This window comes from Rhinatrema bivittatum, chromosome 15 (genome assembly GCF_901001135.1).
Source record: "Rhinatrema bivittatum chromosome 15, aRhiBiv1.1, whole genome shotgun sequence".
Lineage (NCBI taxonomy): Eukaryota > Metazoa > Chordata > Amphibia > Gymnophiona > Rhinatrematidae > Rhinatrema > Rhinatrema bivittatum.
Genome location: NC_042629.1, coordinates 26,882,332 through 26,895,368, shown reverse-complemented (window position 1 = coordinate 26,895,368; position 13,037 = coordinate 26,882,332). Strand labels below are relative to the sequence as shown.

General features: G+C 45.3%; 1 protein-coding gene across 11 annotated transcripts in view; it reads right to left on the bottom strand.

The window, feature by feature from the left end:
- Nucleotides 1-13,037, bottom strand: part of AGPAT3 (1-acylglycerol-3-phosphate O-acyltransferase 3) — a 156,459-nt gene that overhangs the window by 90,817 nt on the left and 52,605 nt on the right. For all 11 annotated transcript variants that reach the window (XR_003852851.1, XR_003852850.1, XR_003852848.1 and 8 more), the window contains 2 exons: nt 11,424-11,593; nt 10,319-10,480 (listed from right to left, as the gene is read on the bottom strand). Coding sequence is in view for 7 of the 11 variants with exons in the window: in XM_029578489.1 (XP_029434349.1) it covers nt 10,319-10,480; nt 11,424-11,593 (332 nt within the window). In the remaining 4 variants the exon portion in view is untranslated. The remainder of the gene's footprint in view (nt 1-10,318; nt 10,481-11,423; nt 11,594-13,037) is intronic.

Here is a 13,037-nt window from a genome sequence, read left to right as displayed (position 1 = left end):
TCGTGATCCCCCACGAATTCAGCATATCATATTAATTTCAATCTTTTGGCTCGCAGTTATTTCTTAGCGGCCGTTTGAAATAGGAGATAGCAAAAACCAGCAATTTCCTGTGAGTCATAAGTGACCTCACAGCCCTGTCAGAGTGGGTCAGACAGGTTGGCAAGGAGACCAGAATGCAACCTATCAGAGCTAAGCATTTTTCTAATGCAGCCAAATTGCCGCTCTCACTCAGTGCTCTGTGATGCTATTCCTGATGACGCAGCACTATTTATACCTTAAGCACGCGGCGTGCCACGGTCTCTCTTTGCGGAGGTGGTCAGGGGAGGTGGTCCAGGGAGGTAGCTGCACTCAGAGCTAGTCTGAGTGTCTGAAATCTGTATTCAATTGCTAGCTACTTTGATATCTTTTTCAATGGAAAATTCTATTTGTTCGATTTGGCTGCAGTGCCAATTAGCCATGTTTTTTTTGACAGCACTTTTTTTTTTTTTTATTGATCTGAGACGGTCTCTCTGTCTGTGCCACTGAGAGAAGCTGCTAGCAGGGGCATTTTTCTGCTTATTTTACCCCCTGGGGTAGGTTGCAAGCAGGATTTGGGTGTTGTGGGTGGGAGATATATTCAATTTTTAGCTAGTTTGATAGAATTTTCCATTGAAAAAGATATTTCTTCTTTTTTGCTACTGTGCCAAGCAAGCCATGCTTTTTATTTAACTGCAGTTTTTTTTTTATTGAACTCAGACTGTCTCTTTGTGCTCCTTTAAGCCAAGACGTCCGTGCACTGGGCAGTTTTGCAGACTCACATATTGGGACAGCGGTGCTCTCTGAAGCCAAATCCCCAGTGGGCCTCTTTTGGAAATAATTCTTTTAATTGAAATCCCTAGTAGGCAGTGACATTAAATCCATAATGTCAGGGAAAGCTAGACATGGTCGAGTGATTGGGACTGTCAGAAGAGGCACTTCAAAAGGCAGTGCCAGTCCCCCATTAAAGTTAAAAAGGGACCTGTTCCAATCTAAAATCTCTGGAGGGGCTGGTATTTCCATCCGAAAAAAAAAAAGACAAATTTAAAAATGATGCATCGCCACCACCTGTTTTTGACCCTGTAGTTTTGGAGGTGAGGGAAGGGGAGACTGGGCCATGCAAGACTAAAGGGTGACACCCAAAAGCAGCAGTGCAACAGACAGCAGATTCGACTTAGCGTTGACAATGTAGCGCAGGCACTGTTTGCTTCTGATTCCGATGAAAAATCATCATATGGATTCTCATCATCAGAAATGGTAGTAGTAATAGATGAAGAAGGTTTAGGAGAATTAGTTAGTCCTGTCTTAGCCTCCACTTCAGTGCTGCAGGGGAGGTATGAAACTGATGATGATGAGGAGGAAGAGCAGTCAGCGCAGCCACAGAGTGTGACTGATGCCCCTGGCATTGCTTCTCAGGGTGCACCCACTACTTCAGCTCCAGTGCCAGCATCCACCACGAAGGCTATAGAGAAGGGATCATGAAAGAAATCTGCGATCTGGAGCCACTTTAAAGTGGCGGAGGACCCGTGTTTTGCTCAGTGTAATTACTGTGCCAGGGCTATTAGCAGAGGCAAGCAAATGGGATATCTAACTAATTTTGGCATGATGCATCATATGAAGAGGCAACACCCAACAGTACTGCCATCTGGGGATGGTGGCAGTACCGGTCAGGGGACCCCTTTTTCCAGGCAGACTAAAGTGGTTGAAAAGGAGCAGAGTCACCCCACACCCTCAGCCCCTTCTAGCAGTCAGGTGGCAGGCCAGCAGCCCCCTGCCATGTGGCAGAAGCGACAACCCACCATGGAGGAAATGGGGTGGTGTACAGTAACGCTTTCCCGGGGAAGGAGGCAGGCAGTCCCAAAAGTTTTAACCAGGCGCATTGGGGAAATGATTGCCCTTGATGACCAGCCCCTGCAGATAGTGGAGAATGTGGGTTTCAAGCATTTGCTGAAGGTTTTAGTTCCAAATTACAAAGTCCCCACCAGAACCACATTTAGCAGAAAGGTCATCCCCAGCCTGTACAACCAGTGTCGCAGTCACAGTCCAGATATCACAGGTGAAATGCACTCCCCTGTGCCTTAGTTAGCCATGAATGCTGCACACTCTTACCTCTCCCTGACAGCACACTGGTGGGACCTGGCTGAGGCAGGGGCAGGCAGCAGCTCTATTAGTGAACAAGTATCAGGGTGGAGGTTGGCTTTACTGCACACCTACCTGATGGACGAGGCCCATACCTCAGCCAATATTCTAGCATGCAGACAGATGCTGGTGGGCTGGTAACTACACCAGCGAGACAGGCATCTTCAGGCAGAGTTCTATGTCACAGACAATGGTGCAAACATGGAAAAGGCAATATGCGACAGGCGCTTTCAGAACATCCAATGTTTTGCACACACTCTGGACTCCAACCCCAGAGCTGACTTCACTACCAGGTGCAATCACCAAGAGAATGAATACCTGCATACGTTAATACACAAGTGCAGGAACATAGCAGCGCACTTCCACAGAAGTGTGAAGGCGGGTCAGGTTCTCTGACAAAAGCAGACTGATTTGGAGATGCCTCACAAGCGTCTCATTCAAGACATTGCCTCCCAGTAGAATTCCACCTTTATGATGCTGCAGAGGTTAGTGGAGCTGCAGACACCCCTTCATGAACCTTCTGGTTCAATTGACATAGGTGTGCAGAATCCCCTAGGGCATCATGATTGGTTAGTCATGAGTCTGCTGATAAAAATCCTGCAGCCCTTCAAGGATGTCACGGAGGAGCTGAGTTCCAGAAGTGCCACCTTGGCTGACATCATCCCTATTGTTAATTTTCTGGAGGAAAATTTGGAGGGCTTTAAACAGGAAAAGGGAATGACAGCCGAGGTGCTCATTGTCTGGACTTTTTGCAGAAGCAGGTGCAAGAGAGATTAAGGTCTTTAACAGAAGTCCAGACATACATGCTCACCAGTCTGTGATCCCCATGTGAAAAAGGGAAACTCGTCCTACAGTCCAATTGTCTCTCATTTGTGAAGGACCTGCTGTTAGTAAAAGTCCATGATCAGGAGCGCCATAGGCAAAGACAGTTAGGCATGAAGTAGAGGAGGAAACAGCGGGCACTTCAGAGAGCTGTGCTAGCCAAAGCAGGAGCAGCACTCTGTCAGCGACAGCTAGTACCTCCTCCTCCTCCACTTCAGTACGCCAAAGGCATGTTGCCCATAAAGAATCATCTGTTCTGCTACGGGCTAGAGAAAAAGCAGCTGGCATGAGTGACTCTCAGCCCTCCCAAGCAAAGGAGACACCAGCACAAATGTCAGTGACACGGTATCTCTCAGAGCCCAGAGAGGACATGCAGACAGATCAGCTGGCATATTGGGCACACAAGTCCACTGTCTGGCCACACCTAGCCAAAGTGGCTCAGCGATATCAGTCATGTCCACCAATCAGCGTGCCCAGTGAACTTGTATTTTCAATGACAGGGGATATCCTGAGCCCTCACCGCTCAAGGCTGGCACCAGAATTGATGGAAATGCTAGTGTTTGCCTTTGCTTGGGTTTCCAAATTTTCCCTGTGAATGGCAAGATGAATAAAAGCAATTGAAAGCCTTGTAGCAGCTCAAACTGCCTCCTATGCTCCAGATAATATCAGCATGTGTACCTGACCTCAAACGCTGTGCCTGTCCGTCCAGGCCTTACATCCCCCTATGAGGGCTTGACCTCTAATGCTGTGCCTGTCCGTCCAGACCTTATGTCTCTACAAGGGCTTGACCTCTATCCACTAATGCTGGGCCTGTCCGCCCAGGCCCTACGCGGGTTTGACCTCTAATGCTGTGCCTGTCCGTCCGGGCTTTATGTCCCTACGAGGGCTTGACCTCTATCCACTAATGCTGGGCCTGTCCGTCCAGGCCTTATGTCCCTACGAGGGCCTGATCTCTAATGCTGTGCCTGTCTGTCCAGCTTGGATATTTCATATACTCAATAGTTTCATGACCTTCATAATAAGGGTCCTTTTCCCTAGATGTTTCTTAGGTGCCAACATTAATGTTTCTAGTGCTATAGAAAACTTGTGGTAGTTGTACTCTAGTTCATCCTCTGTGTTCCCATAGTTTACAGAGGCACTGTGTAAACTACAAAGTCAAATATTGTAGATTTTGACTGCAGTAGCAGTTTTCTTATTCCTGAGAGCTTTTCAAGTTCCTTTGTTATCAGCTGAAGTGCATAAGTACAGTTAATAGCTTCTGGGTATTCACTAGACGCCAACGGAACCACCATACTCTAGGGGCCAACCCATTCCAGGGAGCCCTTTCCTGCGCAAAGGAAAGGGAACTCTCCCCGGGTGCAGCCAGCCTCTCTCTTAGCACCCTCTGACCCATGTTGAACCGCTGTTCACATGGAAACCTTCTCCGTCTCTGCCTTGAATATTCTCATTTGTATATCTGCTACATCCACCAGATTTTAAAAGACCAGCGAGAGCTCACTAGATGCCAATGGAAACACCCCACTCTATGGGCGAATCCATTCTAGGAAGCCCTTTCCTGTGCAAAGGAAAGGGAACTCTCCCGGGGTGCAGCCTGTCTTTCCCTATCAAAACCACAGGGACCTGACTACCTCGGCTCTGCCAGCCTGTCTTGCCCCTATCAACTTTATGTCACTCTGCCTTGCTGCCATACACCAGATGACTCACTCAACTCCTTGTGGTGTTCTTGTCACTATCATGGTTCCTTTCTGCTTGCTATGTTCCCCCTTCATTGTGCTGTAAGATGTTGATGCCACTTGTCTTGCCACTTTGCCTGTCGTACTGCCTTCGAGGGTTCATGCATCTGTTATCGGTGCTCTCTTTTGAAGCTGTGGTGTGTTTTTTACACTCTCACTGCTGCTTTGCACCTCTGTTATAGCACTCTTGCCACTCCTGGTACCCCTTTGCCCCTTTACAGTGCCTTAGGCTATTCATGCCACTTTGGTGCCACTTTGCCACAGTCTAAGTACCTTGGAGCTCTTTTCTCATTCTGATTGCTCCTCAGAATTGATAAGAAAACCCCATTTTAGGCAGATGACCAGGCCTTGGGCGTACGACCAGCCAGCCAGATCCAGCCCAAAGCAGATGTAAGCAGCCTAGCCACAGATGTGACCATAATGAGGCAGACCAAATCATGCTGAGGTGGGCCTAAGAACAGAAAGAGACAGGCAGAAGCGATATGGACTCTTGGTTATGTTACAAGACACTTCACTTCAGGGAGTGGTAAGAAAGGAAGGACACTGGGTAGTTAGAAGCACTTTCTGCATATCATATAATCTGGGGAATTGAACTTTGAAAATATAAGATTACTTATACATATTTACCATCAATAAATTACATTATATACATCATCTCAGAGTCTTAGAATCTGTGCCAGAAAGTGTAAAGGGGTCCAGAGTCAATGTGTACTGTGTGGTCCGTAGGTATACATTACCCGTCATGCCATTCTCCAATTGGGCTTAAATCATACAGGTACATGATCTACTGCCCAGGAGGGAAGGGTTAGGTCGGCAGTCATAGTTGGTGATTCGATTATTAGGAATGTAGATAGCTGGGTGGCTGGTGGGCATGAGTATCACCTGGTAATACGCCTACCTGGTGCGAAGGTGGCGCACCTCACGCATCACCTAGATAGGATTTTAGATAGTGCTGCGGAGGAGCCGGCTATCGTGGTACATGTGGGCACCAATGACATAGGAAAATGTGGGAGGGAGGTTCTGGAAGCCAAATTTAGGCTCTTAGGTAGAAAGCTTAAATCCAGAACCTCCAGGGTAGCATTCTCTGAAATGCTCCCTGTTCCACATGCAGGTCACCAGAGGCAGGCAGAGCTCCGGAGTCTCAAGGCGTGGATGAGACAATGGGGCAAGGAAAAGGGATTCAGTTTTGTTAGGACCTGGGGAACCTTTTGGGGAAGGGAGGAGTCCCTTCCGAAGGGATGGGCTCCACCTTAACCAGGGTGGAACCAGACTGCTGGCGCTAACTTTTAAAAAAGGAGATAGAGCAGCTTTTAAACTAGAACAAAGGAGAAGGCCGACAGTCACTCAGCAGTGCATGGTTCGGAGAGAGTATCTTCAAAGGATTCTAATGATGCATTAGAATTAGGGCATCCCTACAGTGAGGTTCTAACAATAAGAAAAGTAGTCCAAGTGTCTGTAACTAAAAACTCACCTGAGCTAAAAAATTCTAACATCCCTATCAATTAAAAAGCTGAATGAAAATACAAACAAAACACAAACTTTGAAATGTTTGTATGCTAATGCCAGAAGTCTAAGAAGTAAGCTGTGAGAATTAGAATGTATAGCAGTGAATGATGACAGACTTAACTGGCATCTCAGAGACATGGTGGAAGGAGGACAACCAATGAGACATAATTTGTACCCCGGTATAGCACTATCGCAATGACAGAGAGGAGCACCTGGGAGGCGGTGTGGCACTTTATGTCCGGGTTGGCATAGAGTCCAACAGGATAAACATCCTGCACGAGACTAAATGCACAATTGAATCTTTATGGGTAGAAATCCCGTGTGTCGGGGAAGACTATAGTGACAGGAGTATGCTACGGTCCACCTGGTCAAGATGGTGAGACTGACAGTGAAATGGTAAGAGAAATTAGGGAAGCTAACCAAATTGGTAGTGCGGTAATAATGGGAGTCTTCAATTACCCCAATATTGATTGGGTAAATGTATCATCGGGACACGCTAGAGAGATAATGTTCCTGGATGGAATAAATGATAGCTTTATGGAGCAATTGGTTCAGGAACCGACGAGAGAGGGAGCAATTTTAGATCTAATTCTCAGTGGAGAACAGGATTTGGTGAGAGAGGTAACGGTGGTGGGGCCGCTTGGCAATAGTGATCCTAATATGATCAAATTTGATTTAATGACGGAAGGGGGACAGTCAGCAAATTCACGGCTCTCGTGCTAAACTTTCAAAAGGGAAACTTTGATAAAATGAGAAAAATAGAAAAAAACTGAAAGGATCCGCCACAAAAGTAAAAGATGAGCAAGAGGCGTGGTCATTGTTAAAAAATACCATCCTAGAAGCACAATCCAGATGTATTCCACACATTAAGAAAGGTGGAAAGAAGGCAAAATGATTACCGGCATGGTTAAAAGGGGAGGTGAAAGAAGCTATTTTAGCCAAAAGATCTTCATTCAAAAATTGGAAGAAGGATCCAACAGAAGAAAATAGGATAATGCATAATCGTTGGCAAGTTAAATGCAAGACATTGATAAGACAGGCTAAGAGAGAATTTGAAAAGAAGTTGGCTGTAGAGGCAAAAACTCATAGTAAAAACTTTTAAAAATATATCCGAAGCAGAAAGCCTGTGAGGGAGTCAGTTGGACTGTTAGATGATGGAGGGGTTAAAGGGGCACTTAGAGAAGATAAGGCCATCGCGGAAAGATTAAATGATTTCTTTTCTTCGGTGTTTACTGAAGAGGATGTTGGGGAGGTACCCATACTGGAGAAGGTTTTCATAGGTAATGATTCAGATGGACTGAACCAAATCACGGTGAACCTAGAAGATGTGGTAGGCCTGATTGACAAACTGAAGAGTAGTAAATCACCTGGACCGGATGGTATACACCCCAGAGTTCTGAAGGAACTAAAAAAAGAAATTTCAGACTTAGTAAAAATTTGTAACTGTCATTAAAATCATCTATTGTACCTGAAGACTGGAGGATAGCTAATGTAACCCCAATATTTAAAAAGGGCTCCAGGGGCGATCCGGGAAACTACAGACCGGTTAGCCTGACTTCAGTGCCAGGAAAAATAGTGGAAAGTATTCTAAACATCAAAAATCACAGAACATATAGAAAGACATGGTTTAATGGAACAAAGTCAGCATGGCTTTACCCAAGGCAAGTCTTGCCTCAAATCTGCTTCACTTTTTTGAAGGAGTTAATAAACATGTGGATAAAGGTGAACCTGTAGATGTAGTGCACTTGGATTTTCAGAAGGCATTTGACAAAGTTCCTCATGAGAGGCTTCTAGGAAAAATAAAAAGTCATGGGATAGGTAGCGATGTCCTTTCGTGGATTACAAACTGGCTAAAGACAGGAAACAGAGAGTAGGATTAAATGGACAATTTTCTCAGTGGAAGGGAGTGGGCAGTGGAGTGCCTCAGGGATCTGTATTGGGGAACCTTACTTTCAATATATTTATAAATGATCTGGAAAGAAATACGACGAGCGAGGTAATCAAGTTTGCAGATGATACAAAATTGTTCCGAGTAGTTAAAATCACAAGCAGATTGTGATAAATTGCAGGAAGACCTTGTGAGGTTGGAAAATTGTCCACAATAAATTTCATCTGCCATTTTGATGCCCAAGTGCAAGGAGTTGCATATAGGGAAAAATAACCCATGCTATAGTTACACAATGTTAGATTCCATATTAGGTGCTACTACTTAAGAAAGAGATCTAGGCGTCATAGTGGATAACACATTGAAATAGTCGGTTCAGTGTGCTGCGGCAGTCAAAAAAGCAAACAGAATGTTGGGAATTATTAGAAAGGGAATGGTGAATAAAACGGAAAATGTCATAATGCCTCTGTTTCGCTCCATGGTGAGACTGCACCTTGAATACTGTGTACAATTCTGGTCACCGCATCTCAAAAAAGATATAATTGTGATGGAGAAGGTACAGAGAAGGGCGACCAAAATGATAAAGGGAATGGAACAGCAACCCTATGAGGAAAGACTAAAGAGGTTAGGACTTTTCAGCTTGGAGAAGAGACGACTGAGGGGGGATATGATAGAGATGTTTAAAATCATGAGAGGTCTAGAACGGGTAGATATGAATTGGTTATTTACTCTTTCGGATAACAGAAAGACTAGGGGGCACTCCATGAAGTTAGCATGTGGTACATTTAAAACTAATCGGAGAAAGTTCTTTTTCACTCAATGCACAATTAAACTCTGAAATTTGTTGCCGGAAGATGTGGTTAGTGCAGTTAGTATAGCTGTGTTTAAAAAAGGATTGGATAAGTTCTTGGAGGAGAGGTCCATTACCTGCTATTAAGGGCTGGATTTTAAAAGGATTACGCGCATAAGGTACGCACGTAACCCTTTTAAAACCCCACTGCGCGCACAGAGCCTATTTTGCATAGGCTCGGCGGCGCACGCAAGTCCCGGGGCTTGCAAAAAGGGGCGGTCGGGGGGTGGCTAGGGGGAGTATGGGCGGTCCGGGGGCATGGCCAAGTGACCCGAAACAGCGGCCTGTGTCGGGGCCTGCCGTGCCAGAAGACAGCCGGCCCGCGTAAGTTACTACTGCCCAGAGGCAGTAGTAACTTTTAGAATAAAGGTGGGGGGGGGCAGGTTTAGATAGGGTCGGGAGGGTGGGTTAGGTAGGGGAAGGTGTGGGGGGGGGGGGGGGGGGGGAGAGGGGTGGAGGGAACGGGCAGCGCGCGCATGGCTCGGCGCGCGCAAGTTGCACAAACGTGCACCCCCTTGCGCGCACCGTCCCCGGATTTTATAAGATACACGCGTATCTTATAAAATCCAGCATACTTTTGTTCGCGCCTGGTGCACGAACAAAAGTAGGCGAGCGCGCTCTTTTTTAAAATGTACCTCTAAGTTGACTTAGATAATAACCACCGCTATTTCTAGCAACGGTAACATGGAATGGACTTAGTTTTTGGGTACTTGCCAGGTTCTTATGGCCTGGATTGGCCACTGTTGGAAACAGGATGCTGGGCCTGATGGACCCTTGGTCTGACCCAGTATGGAATGTTCTTATACATTAAGCAGAACACAATCCAACAGGTGTGCTGAAAAATCAATTGCAAAGGTCCACGTAAAAACAAACCAGAAAAAACAATTTAAACAGGAAAAGTTCAATAATTACAAATGCATGTTTTACATGGATCTTTGCAATTGATTTTGCAACACACCTGTTGGATTGTGTTTGCCCATTGTTCCACACTTTGTTGTGGGTCTATACATTAAGCACCCATACATTCCATCATTTAAACTTCTTTTCCTAATGATCCGGATTGGTCACGGTTGGTGACAGAATGCTGGGTTCAATAGACCTTTGGTCTGACCCAGCATGGCACAGCTTATATTCTTATGTAGCCCTCTCCCATACCCAGGGCTTCATATTAACACTTTAGTGGTTCCACATCCATACATCCAGTTTCAGATGAACACATCCCTCCTCCATCATGCCCTCAGCCTCACACCAGAGAGATTCACATTCATCTCACACCTATCCTCAATTTCAGATTCACACTCCAGCCATGAACATCTCTCCCCAATATCCTCACCCTCAAACTCCCATTATAGTTTTCAGGTCACTTACCCACATATATTCAGGATAATCAGATAGGCGCTTGATTCCTTCAATAACTGTGTCTCTGTCCTCTTCCCACTTTCTTCTGCAGAAAACTATCTCCAGGAAGTACCAGGTCCAGCCAATCAGGGGTACCTTCAGTAGCTCCTTCTTAGCCAGCACCTTTGAACTCTGCATGAGACATAGAACTGAGAAATCACCCAAGACACTAGAGAAACACTACATGTTATCACTATCCTCATGTGCTATCACCTATAAGCATTCTCTTATCACATCCTGCCCACCCTGAGCTACAAGACACTGTTCATCTCACTCCTCTCTCCTTAACGGAGAGTGCTCTTCTCACCTGTTTCTTTTTGAGCTGTGAGCACTTCTCATCCTGTTTCCTCTCCTCAGGTTATGAACATTCCCCATTGTTTCCTTTCTGCAGTTTTTGAGCAATCTCCATTCTACTCCCATCCCCCAAGGTTTTGAATGCTCCCCATCCTGCTCCCTCCTCCAAGTTGTGAAAGCCCCTACTCTACTTCCGCCTGTGCGATTGTCAGCACTTCCCATTCTGCTCCTTCCCCATCTTTCCTTCTTCTAGGTTGAGAGGGTTCCCATCTTCTTCCCTTCCTCTTAGTTGTATGACCCATCTTTATTCCCCTCCCCGAGTTGCCAGTGATTCCCAACTCCTCCCCCACTTGGGAGCATGCCCCTTCCTGAGACATCCCTCACCCTTTCTTAGGAAAGTGCTTCTGTAGTGACACCTTGTCTCTTCCCCCCCCCCCTCTCCCACCAAAAAAGAAAACTTCCACTGTGACACCCTAACCCTCCATCCTTCTCCAATATAGTAGCCAACTTGGTGAGATCCCTGACTCTCTTCTTCCCAAACAATGTGCTGCCATGGTGACATTTATCTCCCCCTCTAACAAAACACTGCTGCAATGACATACTTCGTCTACCCATCCACCCCCCACAGAGATCCATCATGGTATGTTCCTTGCCTTACCACAGATCACAGACATCATTCGACCCCCTCTATCACAGTGACATCATTCACTCTCCAAAGCACTACTGCAGTGACATTGCTCACCCTTCTCATTCCCCGCACTGGATCAGTTACATCACTCACCCCCAGCACGCCGTAGCGTTCACACATTGTCCAACCACACAGGAAATCGATTTCAAAGTTGTGATTTAGGATGATGATGACATGTTCCTTCCCAAATTGGTCCACCGTGGCTTGGTCCGTAAAAAGCACGCACTCAGTACCAGACCACCATTCCAATAGCATCACCAACTCTGCAGAGAGAGGGAGTGTGTGAGATATGGGACACAGAAACAGACAGCACCCTTCACACCTCCCCACCCTCTAACAAAAAAATTTATATTATGAGCATAAAAATCACAAGGCCCATCTAGTTTGCCCAATTTCCTTTCCTTTTTAAAAAAAAAATCTAATTATAAGTATATAAAACTAAAAAAAAAAAAAATCAATGATACAATTCCGTATTTAAAACAAGGGCCATAAACACAGTTACACAGTTGTGCTATCCAACCTGGGTTTTTCAGGACTTATCCCCTCAGACATGATTACAATATACCTGTATACCTAGAACATTCATACACAGTCATTCATATGCTGCCAAAAATGCACACAAAGAATCTTTTAACCACTATGGTATATTTTGGAATTTTTTTCCAAAGGTCCATATAATTTTCCCTTGGCAGATTTATTTCTAAAAATATGTTCTCATAACTCACACAGGGGCAATTCTGAAAACTGCATTTTTGTGCAAAGTATCTGCAGCTGCTTTTCCTGTGGGCACTTTTTCCTTCAAAAACAATGTGCCTAATTTTGAAAATGCTAACCTAAGTATGTTTCATTCCCTTCTGCTGGGAATGCGTCCACTCAACGCAGATAAAAGTAACGCATTCTGGGACTACAGACAGTTTCAGAAAGTTCTTTAACTCAGGTAAATAGCCTGTTACATGGGTAGATGACTTTTGAAAATTACCCTCAATGCTTCATTAATAGTTCCAGGTCCCTCACCCACACAGTTAAAATACTGTTTTGCCAGCAGCAATACAAAATAACACTGTGGATCCCTAAAGGCGATGGAAATAAAGCAAAGGTGTATGGGGGTAACTTGCTAGTGCAACGCTTTTGATGCTAATGCAACATTGCTCTCCACTTCAACAGCAGAAAAGGAAAAGGAATTGGATTTAGACAACAACCAAGGGCCCCAACTTTTACGGTCCAGGGAACTGATAAGCATAGGGGTAACCTGTATGAAGCAGCAGTTACTACCCTTACAGAAGGCATGGGATTACTACCCTTAACCAATAAGCCTTGATGCTTTTGACGCAACTGAGATATAGCTCTCCGCTTTGATGATGGGGGAAGAATAATTATGCAGATAAAAGGGAATTATGCAGATAAGGGAAAAAGCAAGGCCTGTTTCTACGGCCAAGTTCTTAAACAAAGCATGTCAATCAGAACTATCTGAATTTTCAAGGCGGCTTATTACCCAGTAAAGATGTTGCCAGCAGTACATTTTTTATGGGACATCATAAGGCTTGAGGATAACTGCATGGAATGGCAGTTCCTACCCTTATAAGAAACATGGGTTAACCTGCATGGCGTGGCAGATACCATTTGCTGGGCAGACTGGATGGACCATTTGGTTCTTTTCTGCCATCATTACTCTGTTATTCAGTGAAATCGGCAATTTTTCTCACAAAC